General features: G+C 55.0%; 1 protein-coding gene across 1 annotated transcript in view; it reads right to left on the bottom strand.

Moving 5' to 3' along the window:
• Window positions 1-481: 481 nt before the first annotated feature.
• Window positions 482-26664, bottom strand: part of PPARGC1B (PPARG coactivator 1 beta) — a 46556-nt gene continuing 20373 nt past the window's right edge. Inside the window, exons 2-12 of the mRNA XM_088174110.1 lie at window positions 17924-18097; window positions 15535-15747; window positions 13273-13383; window positions 11176-12229; window positions 10583-10619; window positions 10156-10220; window positions 8981-9764; window positions 7959-8034; window positions 7098-7219; window positions 6701-6855; window positions 482-5093 (exon numbers count right to left, since the gene is read on the bottom strand). Coding sequence (XP_088030236.1) covers window positions 4990-5093; window positions 6701-6855; window positions 7098-7219; window positions 7959-8034; window positions 8981-9764; window positions 10156-10220; window positions 10583-10619; window positions 11176-12229; window positions 13273-13383; window positions 15535-15747; window positions 17924-18097 — 2895 coding nt within the window. The 3' untranslated portion in view covers window positions 482-4989. The remainder of the gene's footprint in view (window positions 5094-6700; window positions 6856-7097; window positions 7220-7958; window positions 8035-8980; window positions 9765-10155; window positions 10221-10582; window positions 10620-11175; window positions 12230-13272; window positions 13384-15534; window positions 15748-17923; window positions 18098-26664) is intronic.

The raw sequence follows: 26664 nt of genomic DNA on the forward strand, positions 1-26664 counted from the left end.
CCTGCTTCCAGAGGCTCTCCAGGTGCCATCCTGAGCCAGGACACCACAGCCATGTCCCAGTTTGGCTCCCAGGGCTGCTCTCCTGCTTCCAGGGGCTTTCCAGGTGCCATCCCGAGCTGCATCACCACCTGGAGTCTTTTCCACGTTTTTTTTCCTGCTCTCTTACTCCACTCCAGAAAATCTGAGGAGGGTGCCCTGCTTCATTCTTCACCCACTCCATCCTTTCTTCAGCCAGGGCTCCTGTGGCAGTGGCACAACTCCAAGCCCAGAGTGCAGAGCCCAGATTTGTCCTGAACGAGTTAAACTGGGAGAAGCCACACTTAAAACAGCAACACAAAGGGACATTCCCAGGCAGGAGCTGCATCCCTGGGAGGCTCTGCCACCCCCTTGGCACTGGCACAGCCCCACTGCCAGCCAGGCAGAGCAAAACACCTCACCCCGAGCAGACTTGCACTAAAAACTAAAGTAGAGCAGCACAAACTTGTTCCTTTTTTTTTTTTTGTTCTTTCCACTTTATAGTATATATGTTATCGTTTATTTATAGGCAGATCACTTCACTATTTACAGTACATGAGCGTAGAGATTCTACAGTCTTTTTGATGTAAACAAGAAACTCCACGGCAGGGGAGTCTGGAAAAAGAAGCCAGTTCTGAAGTATTTACACAATTTAAAATAGAACTTTTATACCCACTGGATAGCTATAGAGAATACATTGAGCGATTTGGTTAAATTATCTATGAAACTATAGAATCTGACAATGTAAAAATACAAGAAAACGTTCTCTCATTTTAGAAGGTAGACAGTTAAATCACACTAGAAATAAATCTCTTTTGTTTTTTTAAAAATAATAACAATAATAATAATAAAGGAAAGGCATAAGAATCCATGCCATCTCTTAAGGTTAAAGTATATTACATAAATAAGGACACAACAGAAAGGAACCGGGGGGAAAATTAAGTGAAATATAAAAAAACCTCTACCAATTAAAAAAAATACTAAAAACTTGATTCTTAATCACAGAGGGATCAATTCTGCTGCTTTTACTTACTCTGCAAGTAGAAAATTACAGAGTTAAGTCCTACTTACTCAGCATGAGCAAGGGAGGCAGAATTGACCCCTAATAATTATGAGCAGTGTCCTTTTAATTAAAAAAAAAAAAAAAAAAAAGAAGAAAAAGACAGAATTTAGCTTTTTTTTTTTATAAATAACAAAGCAGATGTGCCCCTTTTTAGGTGAAATTCTTACACCTTTCTCAAGAAATGCATCAATGGAACTGTTCTCTCTCTTTCTCACATGCACTCACACACTCCCTCCCCAACTCCTGCTGCTGCCCCTGGCCCTGGGGAGGGCGAGGGAAGAGGAATGAAACCCCAAAATGAACCCCCAAGGCTGCATTTGGCTCTATATTGCTTGAGATTGTCAGGGATGGACTTAGAACAGAATGGGTTCAGCTCCAACACCGGTTAGACTCAGGATCCAGCAGATCTCCAGAAAGAAAAAAAAAAAACAAACAAAAAAACTCCCCCCCCAAAAAAAGGAGAAAACCGTGTTGATCTGCAATTACAAAACTCATTTGCATGGCCCCGAGCTGAGATGAGACTCGGGGCTGTAACATGGTGACTGAGCTGCTGCTTCCTGAAAGATGTGCAAGAGGAATTGAAACTTTTGCTTTGGGGCAGCATCCAACCCTTAAAGCCTGGGATTGTCCTCTGCATTCAGCCCACACACTCAGAAATGTTTGCTCCTCCCTGCGGAGCCTCAGGGACACGCTGGATTCCAGCCAGAAACCTGCTGCCCTCCCCTGAACAGAGTTTTTCTGGGGCAAACCTGTGCAAAACAAGCAAAGGGGCATTTTATCAGAAACTCTTCACATTCAGCATTTCCCCACAGCACCTGCAGGAAACGGCTGGGGGACGTTCTACACTTAACACAGTTTTAAAAAAATAAATCTCCTCCTGACTTATTGCCTACCAGAATAAACCCTTTTGCTCCCAGTTTCTCCTGCCCATCCCACAGCCCCTTGCAGGGGGCTGAGGTGTGAGGGGTCCCTTTTTAAGGGGATGCCACAGGCTGGGTGGGATGTAAAAGGGGGGATCTCCAGTCCTTGGCAGCTTCTGCAAAGCTCTGGGCACCTCTGGCTTCCCTGGGCATTGCTTTGCTCCTGCCCCATTTCCCTGGCAGCATCCAAACCTTAGGCAGCTCAGGAGGGAGCTCTCACCTGCCCCTGTGCCCGACCCACCTTCCTGCAGACTCGAGCACTGTGAGCTAAAGACACCTTTAGAGTAAAAAAAAAAACAAAAACAAAAAAACCCCACAAAAATTAAAAAAAAAAAAAAATCAAATGGAAATTTCTTTTTCACCCAGTGCTAAAAGGTGGGGGAAGCCCCAGGGCAGGCAGCACACAGCCCAAGGGGCTCTAAACATAGTGCATAAATCCTGGAAAAGAAAGATCTTTTTGGGGAGGAGGGAAAACCATCCCAAGTGAATGGAAAAAAAAAAAAAAATAAAAACCCAAAGCAAAAAAAGAAAACCCAACCCCACTTATAGGCTTCAGGCACCACGAAGACCACTTATTGCATCCCTTCCTAGCCCAGGGCTGCAGGGCTGCTGAGCTCTGTGCAGGACCAGCCCTCCCCTTCCCCAGCACCGGCCTCAGGACCCAGCAGCTGGGCTGGGGCTGACCCAGGGCACCCAGCCACAAGGAAACGCTGGGAAATTCCGGATCTGGGTATGCCCAAACCAGTGCTTGGGAAGTGGCTGAGTGATCCCCTGGAGTGGGCTGGAGCCCCCCCAGCTCTGCACTCACCCTTCCCCTCCACCACCCTTGATGCATCCCCAGCAGGGCCCTGCCATGGGTGCCCCCAGCTGAGTGGGAGATGGAAGAATTCCACTTATTTGCTTGACTTTTTTTTTTTTTTTTTCCTTTTTTCCTTTTTTTTTTTTTTTGTTGGCTTTTTTTGTTGTTGTTGTCGTTGTTTTCTTTTGGATTGATCGTTTTCTGAAAAACATCAGCACAGCACAGGACAGTACTACCCACCCTAAATGTGTCGCTATATACATTCTACATAAGCTCTATAGCAATCACATGTAAACATCATCATCGTGAGGAAATACTAGGACAGAAAAAGGCAAAGCTACAATGAGGCAATTGCCAATAGCAGATGCTCAGTCTCGGCCAGAGCTGCTCGTGGGATGAGAATTGGGGGAATTTTTTGGGGTGTGGGAGAGACACACCAGATTTCACTGCTGAGAGGCTGAAATGGCACAAGGACTGTTCCCTGGCAGTGATCATCACTGGTGACAGCTCGGGGACCTCGTGGTGGCCTCGGGGCCCCGGTGCTGCTGGGCTGGGTGTTGTCAGAAGCACGGGGAAGAGCCAGGGAACTGTGCTGGTGTCGGCATTCCTGCTCCTGCCAGAGCCCAGGGCCACCCCGGCGGGGCTCTGGCTCGTGGTGTCACATCTCGTGCCATTTCCCAGGCTTTGGTCACTCTCCCTGCAGGATGGGACATACCCAGGGAACCAGGGGGGGGGATAAAACCCCCAAGTCATGGGGAGGGGAGACCCCAGGAGACTCTAATCTATCTATTGGCAGAGTTAAGGCTATAATATTCTATCTACAGAGGATGGCTGAATCCCTAGTGGTCTCTGGGGCTCGAACAGAAAAGGAGAAGGTGGCAATGGCTTGAGGAGCAGCAAGATTCCCACTCCCTTGGGAGAACAGTGCCTCTGGCTGGCTGGTGGTGGGCTTTGCTCTGGCTGCTGGGGGGCTGTGTCCCCATCCCACCACAGCCACACGTGGAGGGCGAGCCCACAAAGAACCGAAACCTAGCCCCGAGGGCCCTTGGCCAGAGGCAGAGCTGTGCCCCGGGGTGTGGGTGGGTGCTGGGACGTGTATGGCTTATCAGCTACGGGGCAGGGCGCTGGGGCGGTGCTCGGTGTGGGTGCTGTGCCCCCCTCTCCGGATTTGGGGCTGGATTTAGGGCTGGATGATTTTGGGCTGGATTTTGGGCCGGCTGCCCAGCGAGGAGCACGGACAGGTCCTCTCACCCCGCTTGCTTTGCAGGGTGTGGAAGCGAGCGTGGATCAAAGCACAGGGCCTGGCCGGTGTCCCAGCCATGGCAGGAGCTGGAGAGGAGCCAGCTCCTCCACACATCCATCCCCAGGCTGTGCCAGCAGGGCATCAGATCAGGCCTGGCTGGCTGCAGGCAGAGCATCCCTGTCCCTCCCTGTGCAGCCCCCAAAGCCGCCTGGCCCGGGCTCCATCGCCCACCCGGACCCAGCTCAGCTCACAGGCGGGGCTCAGGCCACGCCAGCACAAAGAATGGCTTTGACAGCAAAGTGGGTGACCCCGGGGCAAGCACCGAGCACCCCGGTTTGCCAGCAGGGGAATGTCAGCTCTGTGACTGCTCTGACCCCCCCCCCATTTGCTGAGTGGCAAGTGCCTCATTACAGTGCATAGTTAAAAATCAAGGAAGCGGTACAATAAATCTGAATTACAGTACATCTGAGCCATAAATACATTTCTCTTTTTTTTTTTTTAAGTATATACTTTTTTTTTTTTCTTCTTCTTCTATTAAAAATTAGTTTATAATCCTGATTCTATTCACAATGAACAATTTCATCATCACACACTACGGACAAAAAAATGTTATGGTGAACACAGCTGCAACTCCACGGCGGGAGCATGGGGAGGGCTGGGAGGGGGAAGAGGGGCTGGGGGGCTCCTAGGCTCACCCTAAAACAACCAGTCAGAAGCAGAGGGGGGGGTGGGACTAACGTGTGGCAGTGAGACATCAACACCATGGGGACTCACAGACAGAAGCAGCTTTGTTCAATGTAAACATCGATCAGGGGACAGCAGTCTCTCTCTCGCGGGCGTGCTCTCGCTCTCTCTCACTTGCCATAGACTGAATAATTTCTTTGAAAACGTAAACATATTGGAAGTGCCTTGACTGAGGTATTGAGGTATTCCTCCAAGGTTAAGGCTGTTACCGATGCAGGCTGAGCTGGGCCTCCTGCAGCAAGCTGTCGAAATCCATGGTCTCGTACTTGCTTTTCACCGGAGCTGGGCAGGACTCGTCGGTGCTGCAATCTGAGAAAGGCAGGGATAAAAGGCAGCTGGGTCAGGGAGGGGGGATCGGCGTCCTCTCTGCCTCATGGGGAGGGAAACTGAGGCACAGCAGGGCACTGCTCGCTGCCCTGCTACCACACAGCCAGGCTGGACACAGCAGTGATGGTGACAGGACTGGGGACACTGCAAAGAGCTGGGGCAGAGGGGCTGCAGCCAGGCCCAGCTGGGCAGGACACACAGCGCTGACATTCACTGCCAGAGGTGAAAAAATCTGCTGGCTGCAGCTGAATTTGGAGGGGTTGACACAGGGCCATCCCACCGGAGCTGTGCTGAGAGCCAGCCCTGTGCCAGGAGCTGAACACAAGAGTGCCCCTGGAAAACCCAGGGAATTCAGCACATAGCAGAACTAAGGCTGTCTCATTTCACAGCAGCTCAACATTTTGGGTGTGTATTTTGGGTGTGTATTTTTTTATATTTTGTATATTTTTAAATACTTTTGTTTATTTTTTAATGGTGTGGTTGCATTTCACCTCTGCCTGGGAGCTCCCCTTAGCCTGTACCAGGATGAGCAGGATTTTAGGAATGAACCAGAAGGGGGTGACTGGTGGCTCTGCAGAAATCAGGTGAGGAGCATTGAGGGGGGCTTCTCTTAGGCAGGAGGGGCAGCTCTGGCCCCCCTCCCCACAGCACTGCACAGTCACCACCTTCCTCATGGGCTACTATCTGCTTCCTAATTTCTCTGTGCCCAAAATGAGAGGCTCTGGGATTTATTTAAATGAAAAATGGACGTTTGTGCTCACAACCAAAGTCTAGGGATGGCTGCTCTAAGCAGAGCAGATACTGCAAGGTGATATAAAAATCAGGGAGTACTTGTATCAGATGGGGCATCTGGAGGTGAGTCAAGACCTGGGGCTTTATTTTCTGGACTTCAGTCTTTCACTCATCAAGTGGGATCCAGAACCCTTCAGCCCCTGCAGAGGGTACAGAAATAAACACCTGAAGCAAGGAGGGCTGGGCAAAGCCTGGGACACATTTCTCTTGCAGGACTAGCACAGGGTTTGGCTCCTGGCCCTCAGCTCAGGCTGCTGTGGTGACACAGTCACTGAGACCTTGCTGAAGCACTGGAAGGATTAATGCGACCACAGCACATTTCAGAGCTGTCACTTTGGCTCCAGAGTGCATGTGCAGCGTGGTGAATCTGTCCTGCAGAGCAGCAAACCACCCACATCACCTCTTGGGCTAATGAAATATTGCTGACTGCCTTCTCTAATGCCTGGGAAGGGATTTTTCTGCTGGAAAGCCTCCAGCACCGTGCACAAACTCAGCACACACAGGATGGGCTGTGCTCAGCTGAGACCCGGCAGCCCCGGGCTGTGATGCTGCATTTTGCAGCCAACACACCCTGATGCCTCACACCAGTTTTTTTTTGGTTTTTTTTTGCTTCTCCCCAGTTTCTCAATGCACCTGCCTGAGCCATGAGCAGTTCCATGAGCCATAGGAAAGGCAGTGGGCATTTCCTGCAGGCTCTGAAGGCGTTCGGGATCCCTGCATGAGCAGGGTTCAGCGCTGCAGTGTGCTGTGACAGCTGTGTGCTGATAAAAGAGACAAAGCAGCTGCTGCTTCCTCACCCAGGTCAGCGTATCTGGTCCAGAAGAAGCGGCCCAGGCCACCAGAGCTGAGCTGGAAGGAGGGCTCGTTCCTCTTCCTTAGCGAGGGGCCGTTCTTGAGCGATAAGGCGGCGTGCTCGGAATAGCGGTACGTGATGAAGCCGTACTTCTCCCCCCTGGGCAACCAGAGAAAGAATGCAAGACGTGATGAGCCCCACAGCCCTGCTGGTGCAGCACAACAGCCCTGGCCCATCATTCTTCCACTCCTCCATCCCACTGATGGCCTTGGATGTCTTCCAAAAGCACCAAGGACGAGGGCTTGGCTGATGCAGGGGATTGATGTGGAATTCTGGCAGTGCTGAGGGGCTTGGGGAGAGGAGCTGCTGGAGCCCTGGGTTACAGCTCACTGCCCACTCACCTGTTAGTCCTGGACAGGACCTGACACTCCACGATTTCACCAAACACCTCGAAGCGTTTCTTCAGCTCGCTGGAGCTCATGCTGCTGGAGAGGTTTCTGATGTACACCACCCGGCCTTCCCCCTGCCAAAACAACCAAAAGCTTTCAGGCTTGCACCCTGCACCTCCGTGCTGCTGATGGGCTGTGGAGGAGCCAGCACTGGGAAACAGTGCCATGGACACAGCCTGACACCTCCAGGACCTGGCTGTCACTGCTTCATCCAGGTGTCACCCCCAGGACAGCCACAACCAGGCTGGAGCAGCCACTGCCCCTTTCTTCTTTAAATTTCTCCTGCATTCTTGCAGCTCTTTCTCCTGGCAAATGTGGGATATATTCCCAAGAACTGCAAGGGCCAAAATCCAATTACATTGCAGGAAAAAGTGCCAAAGCAGCGTGTGTGAGTGTGAGTGAGCGTGCACGACAGTAGGGAGCACCGATTTACTCTCCCACGTGCTCACCCCTCTCCCAGCTCCCAGCATGTACCCACGGGTTCCTGGTGCACAGGGATGCCACATCTGTGACAGCTGAGCAGCTCCAGGGATTCCCCAGCTCACCCCAGAAATTGCCAGTGCCAAATGCACTGAGGCACCAGCGTGGGATGCTCTGGGCACCCCCGTGCCAAGGACTCCGTGTGTTGCCAATCGCTGGCAGCTCCCGCTGCACGTCGGGTTTTCCTCTCCCCCCATCCCCATGTCCTTGTTTAACACTGGCCTAGCACCAAGGGATGCTAAGCCAGGCCTAATGGGCTCCAGTGTTGCTGTTTGGAGCAGGAGATGAGCCCAGGGCTGGGGCTTTGTCCCCGTGTGGTCCCTGCTCACTTACGATGGCCTTTTCCCGTCTCTTCTTCAGCTGGCCCCGGTGCCCGCTGCCACCCTGGCACTGCTCGCCGTTCTCACACCTGCAAGGGAGGGCCAGGAGGTCAGCCCAGGGCTGGGGGAGCTGCTGGGAAAGCTTCCAACATCAGTGAGAAGCTGAGACACCCACAGGAGTGGGTGGGCACTCGGGGGCACTGGGAGCCAAGGAGAGACTGGGGTCTGGAAACACTGGAAAGGACACAGCAAAGTTTTTTTCTCGTTGATGCCAGGGTGTCCCCAGCCAGCATTTGTCCCTTCCCTGGCCTGGCTTGGGTGCCTGCCCATGCCCTGTCACCCATGGAACCCCCCAAGCTGCTTCACTCTGCCCCTGCTTCCTCAGCCCGTGGCTGATGCAGTGCCAATTGTTTTCATAGTTTTTCTTTCATTAATTAGCATCTTTACCACTTGGGCCAGTGTTTTGGGGGTAACTTTATGATGTTTATATCTTTAATTGTTTGTTCTGTTGGATTATACTTGCTCTCCCACATGCTTCACGCAGACTGTGTTGTCTGCAGTGAACAGAAAAAAAAAAAACCCTTCTCCTTTACTTTTATTTAGTTTTTCTAACTAGCTAAAACAAAAAAACTCCCTAAACTGTAGTTTAAACGAAAAACTCAAAAAAACACCAGAAAATCACACCTATAACCCGCCAGGCCTGGCCTGAGCCACAGCATTTCCCAGCTCCAAAAAAACCTAAAAACAAACTAAATAAACCGAGCTACAACCCATGGAAAAAACGCTTCTAAATTTATCATTATCTTCAAAACAACAACAAAAAATTTACTATTTAATATTGTGCATTTTTATACTAAAAAATACTTTATGCATGAAATAAAAAAAAAAATATTTAAAAAATTAAAAAAAAAAAATCATCTATCTCCTAAAAAAACCCAATTCGAAAATTTCCTCCCAGATTTACCCTAAACCAAAAGAGCCAAGAATTGAGGGGGTAAAAGCAGCCCCAGTGTCCCCATGTCCCCCCCCCCGTACCTGAAGGTGCGTCTGCTGGCAGGTGACCGCGAGCGGCAGCACGAGGAGCCCGAGCTGGACCTGCTCCTGGAGCAGAAATGCAAACTGCTCCTGGAAAGGGGGTTCCTCCTCAGGCACAGCTTGGTGTTGCCATGCTCCTCCTCTTCCTCCTCCTCTTCTTCCTCCTCTTCCTCCTCCTCCTCCTCCTCCTCCTCGCCGGGGGAGCCGCTCTCGCTGCAGCTGTCCTCAAACACCGTGTCGTACTCGGGGGTCTTGCAGAACACCATGTCCTCGTCATCGAGGGCGCTGTCCAGAAAGCCAAAGTGCTTTGTTAAGCTGGCTCTGATCTCCTGGTCTCTCAGCTGCTTGACTCCATCCTTCCACAGCATCTCAGTGCCCGTGTCCTTGCCGAGCTCCAGTCCCTGGTAGTGAGCGGCCGGGACCCTCCTCTTGTGCTCTGTCTCCACCTGGCTCGGGGGTTCCCAGGACTTGAGCACCTTCCTCTGCAGGGCAGGCTCGGGTTTCAGCACCTGGCAGTAGTCGTGGTCCCCAAAGGAGCGGGAGAAGGGCCTCTTGAGCAAGCCCTGCTGCTCGGGGACAGCTCGCCCGCCCGCCCGGCTCAGGTGGGCGAACAGCTCCGTCCTCTCCGGGTGCTTCCTGGGGGCTTTCCTCGAGGCTGCCACATCCCCGGTGCCCCCAGGGCTGGGGGCAATGCCATCCTCCTTCCCTGGCTCCTGGGGGATGTCTGGCTTGTACAGGTCCTCCTCGGCGGGTTTGTATGGTGGAGTGGTGGGTGGTGTGAGACCTGAACCCCCCCCCCAAACAAAGGGTAGGGGTCAGCTCTGCCCCCTCCGTCCTGCCCTGTCCCACCCCACCCCATGGCTGCACCTCCCCGGTGGCACCTGGGGCAACCAGAAGGATGCCTTGATCCCAGTAGGGACCAGAGGACTCTCCATTCCCTCCTGGCTCATGCAGGGCCCCCCTGAACACCTCCTCCCACCCCAAAATCATTCCCCAGAGCTGCTCATGGTGCTCAGATGTGGCAGTGCACAGTCCTGTGTCTGCAGTGTGAAGGGGATGAAGGTGCTCCCTTGGCTGGGTAGGCTGGATCTGAACCCTCCAGGCTGAATTTAGGGTAAATGAGGCCCCTCTTAGAGTACATTTTGCAAAACTAAAAAATTTAAAGCCTGTCCTACCTGCTGTGCCACACAGCTCCACAGTCAGCATTGGCTCAAAGTTTCTCTTCCCAAAGGTTGGGTCACTGGAGAAGAGCAGAAAATCAGGAGAAAGTGTTCAGGTGAGCCACAGCCCCGAAAAAACCAAAAGCAACCTGAGAAAACCCTGCCCACAAGTGAACCCTCCCATTTTGGCTGGTGCCTGCCAGACTGACCCCACAAAGGGCAGTGGGGTGAGCAGCTCCAGGGCACACACACAGAATTCCCTGCCATGGGCATGGCACTCTCCCAGCTCCCTGTGACTCCCCACAGCGCCGTGCCCAGCAGTGCAGCTCCCTGTGCTCTGCTAACACAGCTCCCTGTGCTGGCTGCAGAGCCCCTGCCCAGCCACACGACCCCAGGCATTTTCCAGCCCCACATTGGTTCACTCAGCCCCCTCTGCACTTACGTTTGTGCCAAGGACAGCGTGAGACACCTGGGTGTTTCTGAAAGGCAGGAGAGAAGCAGGTTATCAGTGGAGCTGAATCCCTGCAGTGCCCACTGAGGGCTTTGCCCACCTGACAGGGACAGCTCACGCTGCCAGGGCTGAGCCATTCCTGCACTTGCAGCTTGCTGGGCTTTTGGGGCACCAGTGCAGCTGAACCCCAGAGCCCAAACCCAGGGTGAACCCATGGGGAAGAACCTGGAGGGATGGGGCAACCTGATCCCTGCTGGGTTATGGCCACACCAACTCCTCCATGGGAAAACGGAGGCAGAAGATGCCCACGGATTGAAAAAGCACCCCAAAAGAGAACAGACCCCCAGCTCCCCATGCATGGGACCCCACAGCCAGGCAGCACAGGGTGCCTGCTGAGTGCCAGCATCACATCCACAGAGTGAGAGCAGGACAGGGGTGGCACGGGCAGGAGGGTGAGCAGAGGGGCAGGAGGGTGAGGACAGGGACAGGAGGGTGAGCAGAGGGGCAGGAGGGTGAGGACAGGGACAGGAGGGTGAGGACAGGGACAGGAGGGTGAGCACAGGGACAGTCCCCAAGCCCCTCACCTGTTTGCTCCAGGAGGGCACAGCGCCTGCTCTCAGTGCCCACCTCGCCATCCCCCAGGGAGCCCAGGCAGAGGGGCTGGGGCTCAGCTGATGGGGCTGTGCCCCCCACCTCCACTTCAGCAGCTGGCTCTTCAGCAGAGAAGCCCTCCAGCACCGGGCACTGGGCCTCGGAGGGAGGCTCAAGGAAGGAGAGCCAGTGCCCGAGCTCGGGGTTGAGTCTCTTGGAGCGGCGCACGGCGTGGGCAACGCTGTCCTGCTTGTGGGCCACCTTCCCTGTGCCCAGCGTGCCCTCCTGCTTGCCAGCATCGTCCTCAGGGCCACCCAGCTCCCGTGGCACCTCTACCTCGGGGCTCTGCTGGAGTTCTCCCTTCTCTCCTGCTGCTGTTTTCACTCTGGATGTGCAAGTCCCACTGGCATCCTCCCCATCGGGTGGCACGGGGGAGCAGGAGCCGGGTGGCCGTGCCAGGGCTGCGTACACAGGCTTGCCCAGGCGGTATGGCTTGCTCACATCACACAGCAGGTCCCGTGCCAGCAGCTCCTTCAGAATGGAGAAGGATGCTTCGGGCTTCTTGCAGCTGCCGGGTGCCTGCCAGGCACAGCCCGGCCGGCTCTGGGCACTGCCTGGCACGGGGGCACAGTCTGGTTTGGCTCTCTTGAAGGGGCTGCTGCAGGGCTGGGGCTTGGTGTCGGTGGGGTCACGGGTGGGCAGCTTGCGAGGGGGCAGGCAGTAGGTGTGCATGTAGCGGATCAGCTCCAGCACCGAGTGCAGCTCCCCCTCGCAGGAGAATTGGCTGCCAGGGCCATCCTCCAACGGGGACAGCGCGGCCACCGAGTCACCAGAGCTCAGCGAGTCCTCGCTGGAGTCACTGTCGTCCTCGTGGTGGGTGCAGTCGCCCAGGGATGGGTGGTGGCCGCTGCCAGGGCACTCCTCGGGTGCCTGGGGGGGTTTGGTCTGGGAGCAGGAGGTGCTGGAGGTGAGGTGCCGGTGCAGCTCCGTGCAGCTGCGGCTCTGCGCCTGCGGGACGCTCGCCCTCCTGTCCCGGGGACCCTCCACCTTCCCAGAGGAGAGAGGAGAAAGTCAGCTCTGAGCCCCACGGCCTTGGGGGAGGCTGACAGAGCCACCCCACACCCTCACACCCCCCCCACCCCGTTCTGGCTCACCAGCACCCCGACCTCCCTGGGGTCAGTCTCACGCCCCTCCTGCAGGCAGTGATGCTCCCTCTCCCCAGCAGGGATCTGCTGCTCTTCCCACACCATCTAATTTGCCAGGCCTAATGCACAATTACCATCAGCAAAGCAGGAAAATCTCCGAAGTGGCACCTTCTGCTGGGTTTCAGATCAGCTCAAGTGTTGGGGTGGGCCTTGGGAGTCAGCAGGGAGAGGGGGCAAAGGGGTGACCAGGGAGCCCATGGGGCTTCCACAAATGGGTGCTCAACCCCCTGGTTCAAGTGAGATCAAGGTGCTTCTTAGCACAAAGTCTAAATTTTTGCAGAGCCCAGACTGCAGACAGGGATGGGAGCACTGCTGGTGACAGTCCCTGCCTGCTCCCAACCCCCTGGCCAGCCCCGAGGCTGCCCACACTCCCCAACACCACCTTTGGAACAGCTCCAAAAGCTGCCCAGGAGGTGCTGGACAGGAGCTGGGCACTGCAAGGGCTCCAGGAATGTCCTGGTTTTGCATTAATTGATTTTTGGTGAGGAGGGAAGGAGCCAGCCACAGAAGTGATTTCCTAAGAGAAGTTGCTAAAAGCATGATTTGCTGTGAGACTGAAGCCACAGAAGAACTATTTTTTATAGAGAAGTCTCCATAGCATGGCAAGGAAGACTCCTCACCTAAGAGAACTGAAAAAAGACTTGTAGAGGTAGTAAACTGACTGAAAAGCCCAAGTTTTGTCTGTTTACATTATCAGTAAAAAAGAAAAAAGAGATGTAGGGGGAAGAGAAGTGTTCTAAAAGTTTATTTTGATTTTCTTCTTATTTTTTTTAAATTCTGTTAATAACCCATCTGAATCTACCTTACCTTCCCCCTAATTCTATCCCACAGAAATGAGTAAATAATTCTAGTAGGTGCACTAGACCCACCAGTAGAAGGAAGTACCTTTGTGCAGGGCCGTGCAGGTCGGGATTTTGGGGTCCCTGGGCGCCGGGTGCTCCCGTCCCTCTGAACCTCACAGCTCGGAGGTGATGGAGACAGGAGCAGCTTCTTCAGCTGCAAAGAGAAAGGGGCAAGAAAAGGAGTCGGCATCACAGCAAGGGCAGGAGAAAACACCCAGGGGGAGCCACAGCCCCTCGGCTCACATGTGAGCATCCCACCCAAAAATGAGGCCAAAAAAAAAATAAAAAATCAGGCAAGGAGGGTTAGGGTTTGTATTTCCCAGCTCCTCGTGGCTGTGGGGCAGGTGTCAGGCTGTCCTCACAGCCCAGGGATCCCCAGGCAGGTTGGGGCAGTGAGGACAGGAGGGAATTTACTTCCCAAGGACAACCCCACTGGTGTCACACACACAGGAGCTGCTGTGGCATCCTGTCGGAGAAGGGAGACGCGGACACCAGGTGGTCGTCAGCAAAGTCTCGTTTATTGATACATGGAGTGGTGATTAAATACAGTGCTTAATTAGCTCATGCATAGTGCAAAATCTTAGCTCTTCATTGGTCGACTTGCCATTTGCGTTACTGTGCTGCTTGGCTAAGCGCTTTTGTAATCTTGTGGCTACACTTCTGTAATCTTGTGGCTAGCAGAGCTCTTTTAGTTCCCTTTCTGCAGCCTGTCTTTCTCAATCCTAGTGCCTTCCCCTTTTCAAGGACACTGTGTCCTTGAGGCTGAGGCCTACTTTGTTAGCCTTACCAAGTTGATCTGACTGTGGCCTCTCTCTTCTAGCCATTCCTGCACCAGGCTCTCTACAGCATCCCAAATTCTCACTCCATCAGTTCTGCCTGAGGTGACAGAGGCTTTACACTGGTGTGAGTGATGGCTTTGGACAGCTCACTGGAGTCCCCAGGCGAGGCTCATTTAGCCAAAACATCCAGAGAGGGCCTGGACTCATTAAGGAGCTTTCAAGGCGTTTTGCAGATGCAAATCCCTGGGGGATCTGTGGAGGATCTCCCCCAGCCCTGTGTCAAGCCCTTGGGCACTGGGAAACCCACAGTGCCACCACTTCTGACAGCAGGCTCACCACAACATTTCCCTTCTACTCAACCCCAATTTTGATCAGGGGAAGGGGAGGAAAAAAAAAACAACAAACAAACAAACCCCAGACCCCACACCCAGCAATAACATTTGAGATTGTGCCCGTGTGGCGCTAACAACAGCTCAACAGCAAGACGACTGCGTAGGCACCGGGGACTGCAGGACACAGATCTGGGGCTCCTGTGCTGCCCGGGGGGCACAGAGCCCTGCAGGGTCAGGGACTGATAGAAAAGGGGTGCCCGGGTCAGGGTTTGCCAGGAAATGCCACCCTCAGCTTTAGGAGTGAGGCTCCTGTTGGTGGAAGCGTCCAGCACCCTTTCCCCCCCCTCCCCCGCCCCTGCAACGTATACATCCTATATATACACATACAGGTCATGTGTGATATATACCCCTGGCGGGGCGTGGGCGGTGGAGATGCACGCTGTCACCACTGGATGTCACTCCTCCCCTTTGCTGCGATTTTGGGGACACCCCCGGGACCGGGCTGGGGGCTCTAAGGGGTGACTGTGAGCAGCAGGACAGAGCAGGTTGGGTGTCCTGTCCCTGGGAACCTCCCAGGAAACGCTCCCAGTTCATCCTGGCCAGGAAAGGGAGCAGGGCTGGAGCCTCAAGATTGCAGGGAATCAAGAGGGATGCTCCAGCCACCAAATCTGGAGGGACTGGAGGCCACACAGCCCCTGAGGGGCTTTGGTGGAAGGCACAGGGAGGGTCAAACCCTCCCACCGAAAGCCGAGGGCAGGGGCTGACACTCAGGCAAACCCCTCTTGTGACAGCAGGGAGCTCAGAGCCAGGGGGAACAGCCACCACTGCCCATGGGCACGGGGCTGGGATGAGGCAGGGAGAGCCCCGGGCAGCCCCACAGCTGCACACGGGATTTAAAGCAGGTGTGGGTGTGCCAAAGCAGCCCCCGGCCCCCTGGCACCCACCCCCACCCCATCCGTAGATAGATTTGTATACACACAGCTCGTTCCCGTGAGGATGGTGATGGAGGTGACAGCAATGATGCAGAACATGTATACGTATACAATACAAGTATATGCTTTGGTATTGACGGTTAAAGAGAGTTTTAAGCCTAGAATGAAAAAATTCAGACCTTGGCTTCCTATCATACCCATGCAGCCGGCTTATCTGGGGCTCATCCAAATCCACCTTAAACAGTAGGAAGTGGGTTCTTACTAGAGACAGCTCATCACACTCGGGGGCCGGGGGCGGCCCCCCCGTGACCGGGGCGGTGGGTTTGGGGGAGGGGGCAGGTGAGGTGGTGGCAGGGTTGAGCGTGTCCCCCTCTTCCATAGTTGGGAAGGCAGCCAGGCCCATGTCATCTCCCTGTATATCATCCAAAGTCTCGGTGAGGGCTGCCAGCAGCGCTTCGTTCTCGCTGTCTATTATCTGAAAGGAGCAGGCAGAGAAGAAAGGGGCTGTTAGGCTGGGCAGAGGGTCCCCAGGATGCTGGAGAGGGGACAGGGACCAGCAGAGCCACACCAGCTCCCACGCCTCCCACTGTGAGAGCTTTTCCCCAGCACAGCACTAGGATGGGATGAGGAGAGACCCAGAAAAGGAGCATCAGTCTGTCCACCTGCACCCCAGCAGGAAAAGAATGAATCAGAGCATCTTCTCTCCCAACGCTGTGAGGCAAACAGCAGCCTGTGAGGAAAAAGCTCCTGGCCCAAATCCTCCTGGCTCTGGGCTGCAAGTGCAAGAGCTGTGAGCTCAGCCCAGTGGAAAAGAGGGCACAGCCTCCCAGGAGGGCACAGGGGAAGCTCTGCCCGGGCTGCACCACTGGCCAGATGCCACAGCTCGTGACAACAACCACTCTGAGTTTTGTGTTCACTGAAGGTCCCCAAACACAGGCACCCCCATCTCCTCAGGGGCTCTCAGCTCTCACACTTCAAGCTGGTGCACCCAGAGCTCTGTGAGAGACCCTGTCCAGAGCACGGCCCCAGCCACTCCCAAATCTTCCATCAGCATCCCCAGATCAGGCTGTTCACCCAAAAACTGGGTCAGGGGAGCTGCAGTGCAAGGCCCATCTCCCTCTGGGCCCTGGGCTGCTCCTGCCTCCTCCCTGCCCATTTTTCCAGCTTCACTTGGGTCCATCTTTTCATCTGGGCTTTGGCTTTGCTGATGAACCTCCAGCCTTCCCAGGGCCCTCCCAGTCCCACACAGCCCCATGAATTCCCTTCCAGTCTGGCAATACAGTGCTGAAACCCAGAAGAGGATGCAGGAGCTGAGGAATGGCTGGAGTGAGCCAGGAGTTCCTTCTTTTTGATCCTCCTCCATCATAATGTGAATGTAAACCATGTCCAACGAGAAGCAGGCTACCATCAGTGATAAAATTAGCACGGGGGTAAAGTCAGGCTCACAGGCAGGACTGCTGCCTGCACACAGCCTCTTGTGTTTCTGTCCTCTTGTTTGAAAATTAAACATCTTTTGTTCCATGCCCTAACCTTGCTCACAGTTACTAGAGCAGGCTCCAGGGAAAGGCAGCAGGATGCTCCATTTTTGGCTCACTTTCTTTTCCTCCTGTTATTGGCACGAGATTGCTGTGCACACAAGTTCAGTGGGATACATTTCATCATATTCCACTGCTCCTCATTGGCCTGGCTTTTGCATTTCTTTTCTGTTTATCTTTTCCCCAGGAAGTTCACGGAAAATATGCATCTCGTGATGAAGGTCCCTCAGCTGGTCTGGACCATTTTCAAGCACAGCATCAGCCCAGCATAAAAGCCAGAGGGTTGTTATTATGGGCAGGTTGGAAAATATTGAGGCTTTTTTTTTTTTTTAAATCTCTTTGTTTAAATAGAAATCCTCCTCCTCCCAAAATGTAACCCGGGGTTGGTGATTAGCTGGTACCCGTGGCTCACAACTTCCTTTTGCAAGGGGGTAAAGGCTTGGGTGCTGCTCAGGAGGGCACAGAGACCCCAGCCCCAAGGACAGGCACATCCAGGGCATGAGCTTTGGGCAGGGTGAGGGGGCTGCCCTGTGCCCAGCCCCCTCTGCATCTCCCTGCTTCCAACCTGTGCTGAGCCCACAGCCCTGCCCTGTGCTCACAGCTCCAGGAGATGAAACAGAGCCAGGAGCACAGGGACACAGAGCATCCCCTGTCCCAGCTTTGCACCAAGCTGGCACAGCCATGGATCCAGCCCAGCCCAGAGCCAAGGAGAGGAACCGGCCCCTGTGCCAAAGGGACCCCAGCCCCACACAGAGGGGACACCAGAGCTGGGCAAACAAGAGCAAGGGGCTGCTTTGTGCTCCTGGGAAGGGAATTTTCCCTTTTTTCTGAGACCCCCACACTGCCACCCTGGCACTCCGGGAATGGAACAGGACATGCTGCACCCCAGCTGCAATTCCCTGTGAATAATCCAGCACAGGAGAGCTGGCTCATCCTCCTCCTCCTCCTCCTCTTCATCAGCCCTACTCCGCTGGCCCCATTTAGAGCCGGTGCACAAATTAATGGAGCATTAATCAGCTGGGGAGGAGATATTAATAGTTGTGTGTGTGTGTGTGTTCCCTCCTCCCACCCACCCTCCTTCTCCCCCTGCCTCCATCCTGGGGGGGTTGGGGGTACCTGGAAGAGCTCGGAGTCGTCGGTGCTGTACTGGCTGGAGTCGGTCTCTGAGTGCTCCCCACCCCACTGCAGCTCGCTGAAGCAGCCAGCAGAGTCCAGATCTCCGGCATCCAGCTGGGACAGATCGATCTCAGGGAAGTCAGAGTAGAGGTGCTCCTCGCCAGACACCTCATACTGCACACAGGAGAGGAGAGAAACAGGCTGAGCCCAGAGGGGCAGGCAGCAAAGACAGCAGCATCCCCCGACATGGGGACACCCAGTGATCCCACCCCCAGTGATCCCACCCCCAGTGCCCCCAGACTCTCTTGGCAGGGTGTGGTGGGCACCTTTTCACCCAGTGGGTCTGCACAGCCTGGCACTGGTCACTGTGAGCAGCCCCAGAGCTGCCACCAAAGCCCTCTGGTGTCCCAGCTGTGGCAGAGGTTGGAACAGCAGGACCTGCACAAGGAGAGCCTGGTTTGTCCCAGCCAGCAGATGGCCAGGGCACAGCACAGCCACTAATTGTTCTTAGGGCAATTCCTGCCCTTGGTGCCCTAAAAGTGACATCCAGGTCATACAGGTGAGCACACAGGGCCAGCCTCACACCTGGAGCTCACCCTGTCCCCACCACAGCGTCCTGAACCATTCAGGACATCCCTGTGGGGAAGCTGCACATCCCAAAGGCACCCCAGACCCTGCTCCCTGCAGGGTGAGAAGAACAGCATGGAAATGAATGGATGTCTGAGAGCACATGGCATGATGTGAGCTGCAGGAACTGAGCTAAAAATCTCCATTTAACCACAGAAAGGAGCTGGCACCTGCCCCACTTTGGCCTGGCTTCCAGCCACGAAACCCCAGGGCTGCACCCAGCACCCAAGGGAACCAGGGCTGGCACCAGCACCCATTTGGACCTGGCTTTGCCTCGGTGTCCAGGTTAAAACACGGAGAGGAAAGGTCTGGTGCAACTCCTCCCTGCATTGGCTGCCCAAGGGGAGTTTTCTGGCAGTGAGGGAAGCAAGTTTATTTACAGAGCAAATGGATTTTGGAGCAGGCAAACATGTGAGCATGTGAGAGAGGCTGCAGGGGAGCGTGGGGGCCCCTCCTCCTGAAGCACCCTGGAAGGGTCTCCTCCCTCACTCAAAGGGATTTCAAACCCAGCTGCAGGAATGGAAAAGAAAAGCTTTTCTCTCTCCTCGTTTTTTGTTTTTCAAATTGGGATAATCTGGGATTACTGACTGTGCTCCCCCAGGCTGAGGAGCCTGCCTGCCACGCTCCCCACCGGGTTTGGGACACTCCAAAGGACACCCCTGTGCACACGCTCACTCCCATTCTGCATTTCTCACCTGCTTCCCACCCTGCCCGATCCCAGGGGAGGTGGAAAACAGGGAGAGCACCTCGGAGGGCACAGCGAGGGCAGGGCAGAGTGGTTGAATGGCCAGTGCCATGTCCCAGCCGTGCCCAGGGGCTGCAGTGGGGCTGGGGGGTGCAGGGAGCTGCTGCCCCAAAAAAAGCTCTGGGAGCTGCCCCCACTCTGGGGAATGCTCTCCCAGCACCCTCCCTTCACCTTTTTGCTGCAGGGATGTGTATCAGGTAGATGTCACAAGTGTGATGCCACAAAGTGTACCAGGCACCCCTGAGCTGCTGCTCCTCACTGGCCCCCAGGGATGGGGATTTTCTAACCTGCCCTGCAAAAACCTTTGTTGCCAGGTGTCAGAGCACGTGCAGCAGGTCAGGAGTCCCCACTGCCAGCTCTGGGGGACACAGATGCTGCCTCTCCCCCTGTTCTGTCCCCTCTGCTCAGGGGCAGCCAGGACAGCTCTGCCATCAGATGTCCTTTGGCCTTTCAGATGTGTCCCTTACCTGCTGTGCTTGTCCCTGCCTTCCTGTCCCTGCTCCAGAAAAAGTCTTGTGACAACTTTGTCTCCCCCTTCTCCCCAGATCTTCCCATGGGAACACAGGCAAAGGCTTTTATTTTTAGCCAAGCCATACATACATAGATATACGTGTGTCTGTGTGTGCGTGTGTGTGTGTGTGCAATTAAAAATAGCAGAGCAGCCAAATTCTCCTGCTCCTTTTGATATGCCACAAGGGAAAAGATCCTGGTGCTGAGATCACAAGGAGCAGCTGACACCAGTGCTCGGGATGTCTTTTGATCAACTCCACAGATGTGACATGTCCCCATTGGCAACAGGGCTGGGTAAAAATAAACTCCTGCAATCCAGTGTTGCTGAGCTGCCCTCTCTGGGCACTCCAGGGCAGGACTGGCCTGTCACTGCCAAGCTGGGGATGCTCCCAGATTCCTGCCTACCATAGGTTGGGAATGCCCAAAACTCAGCTCTGTGTGTGGAGCCTCCTCCTTGGAAAATGTGGGGACAGCCTTTGCTTAGTGGGGTCACCCATATGACACCCCAGCACCCCAACCTGCCAGGCAGGGTCATTTACCCATCCCAGCCACCACAGACGTGGGGCTCAGGAGGGAAATCACCACTGCCAGCTCAGAGCCCATCACCCTGAGCAGCACTGAGAGCAGAGAGCCCCTCTGGGCTGGCCATGGGGTGGGGAAGGGCCCAGCCCCTGCCTGGCTCAGGGGTGGCAGCAGCCATGGGGACACTGCCTGTGGGCACAGGACCTCATCTGCTCTCACTCTCCCTTTTCCCACCCTTTGCACTTCCTGCTGCCTTGGGAGAGGAGTGAACTTTTGTTCTAATTTTACTCGGGACTTTGTAGGAAGATCAGCCATGGGTTCTTGGTGTGCAGCCAGCAAACACCCATGGAGACATGCTCAGAAATTCGGAGGCATCCTCCAGCCTGGACACCTGGCCTGGGTGTGCTGCAGCAAGGCTGAGAGCAGAGAGCTGCTGGCAGTGTCTGATGAATCCCTGCCCCAGGGAGGAGAGCTCCTGCTGTCTCCTTGCTCAGCATCCCTTTGTCTCCGGGCTCTGGAAGAGCTCCTGGGTGCTCTGGTGCTCCCACTCCTTGTCCCTCTGCAATGTCCCCAGTCTGTCCTTCCCAGGGCAGTGGCAAGGTGAGGCAGCACGAGGAGCTGGCACAGGGGTTAGGATCCATCTCCCTGCCCCATTGTCAGGGTGTTCAATGCAGGCCACTGTCTCTGGTGTCCCCAGAAGCTCTGGCACTTGTCCTGGGCTGGAGCCACATCCGAGGATGTCCCAGCCCAGTGCTGGCTCCTGACACCCAGGGGACAGCAGGTGGGACATGTCCCTTTCGGTTCTCTGGGTTTGGAGCAGTGTGAACTCTGGCATGTGAGGTTTTATCTCTGAAGAGACACGAGACTCCTCCCCAAGCCCAACTCTAATTCAAACACTGGATTAACGAGACAGGAAATGTTTTCCTCTTTTGCAGGGTCAACTTGGGCTCCCCAAACGAAACCCCTGCAGTCAGCAGGGCTGGAGAGGCTGGCTGGGGTCAGGCTGTTTTCACCAGCCCAGGGAGAGCAGGAACAGCCCTGCTGCCAGGGAATAGCAACCTGAAGCAGGGCAAGCAAGGGCTCAGCTCATTGTCTGCTCTGCTGAACTGGCCCAGGGAGCTGGGGACAGCTCAGTGACCGTGACAGAGAGACCTGCAGGTGCTCTCCTGTCTCACTCCAACAACAGCACTGCTAGAAATTACCCTTATCTGCAGAACCCCTGGGTCCAAGCCCTTGAAGTCATGGCCAAGTGTTTTGACACGGGCTGTGGGCACAGGGGGTGATGGCACAGGCAGTGCTTAGTCAGCCTGCACGGTGGCAACCTCTGAAGTGCTGCTGGCCACGGGCAGCACCTGCCAGGGCAGCTCTGCACTGCCTGTGTGACAGCCCTGGCACTCAGGTGCCACCGTGCTGCATGGAAAAAAAAAAAAAAAAAAAAGGAAGGAAAGAGGCAGCGCCTCGGAGGGGGCAGCCAGGAACAGGCAGCCCACTCCTCGCTAGGCAGCAAATGGTGACTCAGCTCCTCCCTGCACAGCCAAGAGCCCAGCCAAAGCATTAGGGGATAAATATACATCCACACGTGCTGCAACACAGCCCCGGATTAGCCACGGCTGCTCAGGCTGAGACCCAAAGCAGCAGAAAGTGAGAAATGCCAAGCGCTGCTCCCACTAGCCCTCCCTGAGTCTCAAATGGAGATTCTCCCTCCTCACCCTCATTCGGGCCTGACTCGAAAAAAGAAAGAAAATCCTTGGGCAGGGGTTTTGCAGAGAGTCCTCTGGGCTTATCAGGGAAATCCGTAATCACAGACTGCTCCAAACGGGGATTACAGCCCTGCAGGGAGACGGGAGATGGACACTGCTGTGGCACTGGGCTGATGTGGCACTGGGCTGGCTGCTGTGGCACTCTGGCTGGTACTGCACTGAACTGGCTGGTGTGGCATTGAGCTGGCTGGTGTGACACTGAACTGGCTGGTGTGACACTGAACTGGCTGGTGTGACACTGAACTGGCTGGTTCCACACTGGGTTGGCTGGTACAGCACTGGGCTGGCTGGTGTGACACTGATCTGGCTGGTGTGACACTGAACTGGCCAGTGTGGCACTGGGCTGGCTGGTGCAGCACTGGGCTGGTTGTTTTGATACTGGCTGGTGTGACACTGAGCTGGCCAGAGTGGCACTGGCTGGTGTGGCACTGGGCACAGCCACTCACCCCTTTTAGGCAGGCAGGGCTGGGTGCCTGCAGACCCCCAGCACCCTCCTGAGCTGCCCCAGAACCACAGTGAGGAGGCTTTGGGGGCATGACCCACATTGGGACCAAAGCCAGGGGTGCACCCTGCTGTCCCCACAGCTCCCAGCCAGGGGACATGGTCCCCATGGGGGTCAGGCCATCAGCACCAGGCCAGGTGCTGCCAGCCCCTGATTCATCCCAGGGATGCAGCAGCTCCAGCCCAGCCCAGAGGGATGTGGGATGTGTGGGGTGGGCAGCCTGGCTCCAGCACCAAGGAGGAGGGCAGAGGTGGGAATGGAGGAGAGAGCTATAAATAAGTGTAAATACAGCAAAGAGGCACCTGGCCAGAGCTGTGAAGGTCACAGCAGTGTGTGCCAGCAGATAAGCAATCCCCCTCCCCAGTGGCATTTGACAAAATGTCACCGTGAATGAGGGAGAGGTGGTGTCAGGTTGTGCCTTGGCCCTGTCACCCCTTGACACCCCCGATATTTATAGCCTGAGAGCCCCACAGTGAAGGGCGAGGGGTCCCTGGAGGTGAGGGGACCCTGCCTGCACACACAGTGAGCACAGGCAGGTCCCTCATCCCCTCCCCAGCTCGGGGGAAAGGCACACGGGAACTTCCCAGGCTGCACAGAACATGAGACACCTCGCTGTCCTGCCAGGCATTTTGCCCTCTGCCCCCTGTTAATTTTTAATTATTAATTTTTTTTTTTAACTTTCTACTAATCCGTTTTAACGATTCAGCCCAGGCAGCAAGAGGCAAAACCTCATTTAGAGCCTGGACTAAGCAAACAGCAGCTCTTTCTTCCTCCTGAGCTACTCCAAAGCAAGTCCTGCTGGTCCCTCTGGGTGCAGCACGTGGGAGCTGCTGGGCCCCACGCTGGGCTTGCTGTGCCAACACAGCCTGGGCTCAGAGGTTCGACTCAAAGGTTAGACCTGATGACCTTAAAAGTCTTTTCCAACCTAAATGATTCTGTGATTCTGTGGCACACGTAGAGCAGAAACCCCCCCAACACAGCCTGAGATGTGCTGAGTGGGACAAGGGGATGCTGAGTGGGACAAGGGGATGCTGAGTGGGAAAAGGGGATGCTGAGTGGGAAAAGGGGTGCCCAGTGCCAGGCTCTGAGCCCCAGCCCCAGCCTGAACACAATCTCACTCTCTGACTTTTGTCTTACATTAGAAGGGTGTAATTAAGATCAACCATGAGATGTCAGTAATGGGAAATATTAAACATTAACCGCAAACAATAAACATGAACTTGCCAGGATAACTTTGATATGGAAGGAAAGATGGAAGAAATTGCACTAAGCTGTCCTTGAGTCACAGGTTAGAAAAAAGGAGCCTGAGATACTGGTAATAATGCCTTGGATAAACAACATTCTGCTGGAATACTTCAAACAAAGGTGTGTCGGGTTTAGGAAGAAGGGCAGCAGCAAAGTGTATCACAGGTTACAGAGCTGCATGTTCACACTTCGCTCAGCTCATTTATTCAGGCTCCAAATTACAGAGTCCACTTTGGTTCTGCCTGAGCTCCAGGACCAGCAGCACCCACCAGGGAGCTCCTGCAGCCCCCAGAGACCCTAAAACATCCCCCCAGTGCTGCCAGGCACAGGGCAAGGGCAGGGGTGGCTGTGCCCCGTGCAAGGAGCAGACACAGCAGGAACAGGCTGATCCCAAGGAGCCACCTCCTCTCTCAACACCATCTAATGGAAACAGCCCCGTCTGGCTGTGCTGTGTCCCTGTGGTCTGCCAGGGCTGCCCAGGCAGTGCCAGCACACCTGGGCACCCACGGAACTGTGACAGCTTCATCCTGGCACCCACCCCTGGGCACAAACAGCAGCACCAGCCTGGCAAACACCATCCAGCACCTCCAAATACACGTGTGCCAGTGCCTGCTGCCTGTCACCAGCTCCCTGTCACCTCTCAATGGCATTAGCCAGGCAGGGCACAGAGTTCTGTGGGTTTTTCTGAGAAATTCTTTGTTATCTCCCCCAAAGCCAAGGCAGGAGCAACGGGCACGTGCTGAGCCGGGCACACAGCCCAGTGGGGACTGAAATGTCCCAGCAGCTCCGAGCTCTCAGCCCTGCCATGTGAGCCCCTGGCCATGGGGACAGGGAGAGAAGGAGCAGGAGCAGGCAGGGCTCCCCCAGCACCTCCTGCACAGCACAGCCTGTGTGGGACAAGGACACAGCAAGAGGTGGCACAAGCCCTGCAACCCTGAGAGGATGCCCAGTGGGACTGGGAGCAGTGGGGAGTGTGGTCGAGGCCAGCAGAGCATGGAGACACTGAAATTCCTGGGATTGCTTCCCATCATGGCTCCAGACAAGCTGGGAGCCCCAGGAGCCAGGCTGGCAGCACAGGGGACAAGGCTGTGCCACGACAGGGGACAAGTCCTGACTCACTGAGGAGCTGACTGTTAGCCAGCTCCGCTGGTCACAAGAATTCCCCACGATTTTAACTCCCTCTTTTGTAAGGAAAACATGAGGGGGTGATTATTTTCAGACCTTCCTCTTCCAGCATCCCACATGACTGATGTGGGCACAGGGACACCGGTGAGGAGGAGCAGCCCTGTCCCTGCTCCAGCCCCCGTGGAGCTTTGGTGCCCAGCTCAGAGGCTGACAGGACTCCACGATGCCCTTTGTGTCCAGAGGACATGGCAAACATCCTCCCATGGCACAGCCTGGCACACCTCACCCCAGCTCAGCTCCGTGGGCACTGCTCACCCTGGCACTGGCAGCTCCAAGAGCAAATCCCTGCTCAAAACTGTCCCTCCAGGTGCCCACAGCGTGATGTGGTGGCACTCAGAGGCAGGCAGGGTCACTGCCCTTGTGCCACACTGCCTGGTGGCTGTGCCACCAAGCCCAGCCACAGCCGTGCTCCCCAACTTCCCAAAGTTCCCAAAAACTCCCCTTGGCTTTCCAGGGAATCCCTGAATTACTTCAGCCTGGCTCTGCCCAGCTCAGAAAGGGCTGGAATTCCTTTGAGAAATGAAGGCAAAGCAGTGCATTTTGATTTTTACTCCTTTTTCTTAGCTCTCCAGTTTGTAGCCATTTTTTTTTCCAATCAACATCTTTTCTTGTCTGCTGAAGCTTCCTAAAAACAATGCTTTTGGTTCAGAGGTGTTTTTCCCCTTTCTTTGAAATTAAATAAGTTCTTCCTGTGTCAACTTCTTCTAATGTACATTTTAGTTTCAACTAATAATCCACAAGTAACTTGCATCATCACATAGAGAACAGGATTTAACTGAACAGAAATATCAGCAGATTCTTGATATTTGAAATCAGGCATCACAAAAATTTAACACACGAACATAATTACATTTAAAGTTCTGTGTACATGCTGGCACTCGGTGTGACAGGGGGAGCTGAGGTCACACCCAGCCCAAGTCCTGAATCCTGTCCTTTTACACCTGACAAGCAGGTGGAGAGAATCTGCTGCCTGCCAGCCACCCCAGCCTGCTGTCACACCCCCTGCCAGCTCTGTCACCACCACCTGCAGGATGCCCTGAGCCACCCAGGTGCCTTTTCACACCTCACTGATGCTCAACTGAGGAGCAGGGACTGCCTGGACAGCCTGGACTGGGATAAAGCACAGGGGTAAAGCACATTCCTGCCCTCCCTCCTGCAGGTGGGTGCTTCTCCTGGTTCTGGCACTGCCCAGAGCTGCTCGTGCCACCAGCAGCCTCTTAGTGCTAATCAGGCTGAGGCAGGAGACAGGGAAGGTTCAAGCTGGGGTTAAGAAGGCACAAGGAGGATCTTCCTGCATTTAGCCTGATCTGGTGGCCAGTCCAGCCCCAGCATTCTGCAGGGATGGCTCTGCCCTGCTGGGCCACCACCAACCCCTCCCTGTGGTCCTCCAGGAGCCTTTCTCCTGCTGGACAGGGGCTGTGGGAGCCCTCACTGTGCCCAGCTCCTGTGTGAAAATGAAGTTTGCAGCTGCATGCACGAGGTCTCAGAGGATGCAAACCTCTGTGCCAAGGGCAAAACCACTCAGATCTGTCCTTACCCTCCTGCCCAGCCTGTCCAGGTGTGTCCATGCCCATATTCCAGTGCAGGTGGAGGCCCCAGCTCTGCCAGCACTGCCCATGCCAACTCCTGCTTCTGCCCTGCCCAA

This window comes from Sturnus vulgaris, chromosome 15 (assembly GCF_052056855.1).
Source record: "Sturnus vulgaris isolate bStuVul1 chromosome 15, bStuVul1.hap1, whole genome shotgun sequence".
NCBI classification, from domain to species: Eukaryota; Metazoa; Chordata; class Aves; order Passeriformes; family Sturnidae; genus Sturnus; species Sturnus vulgaris.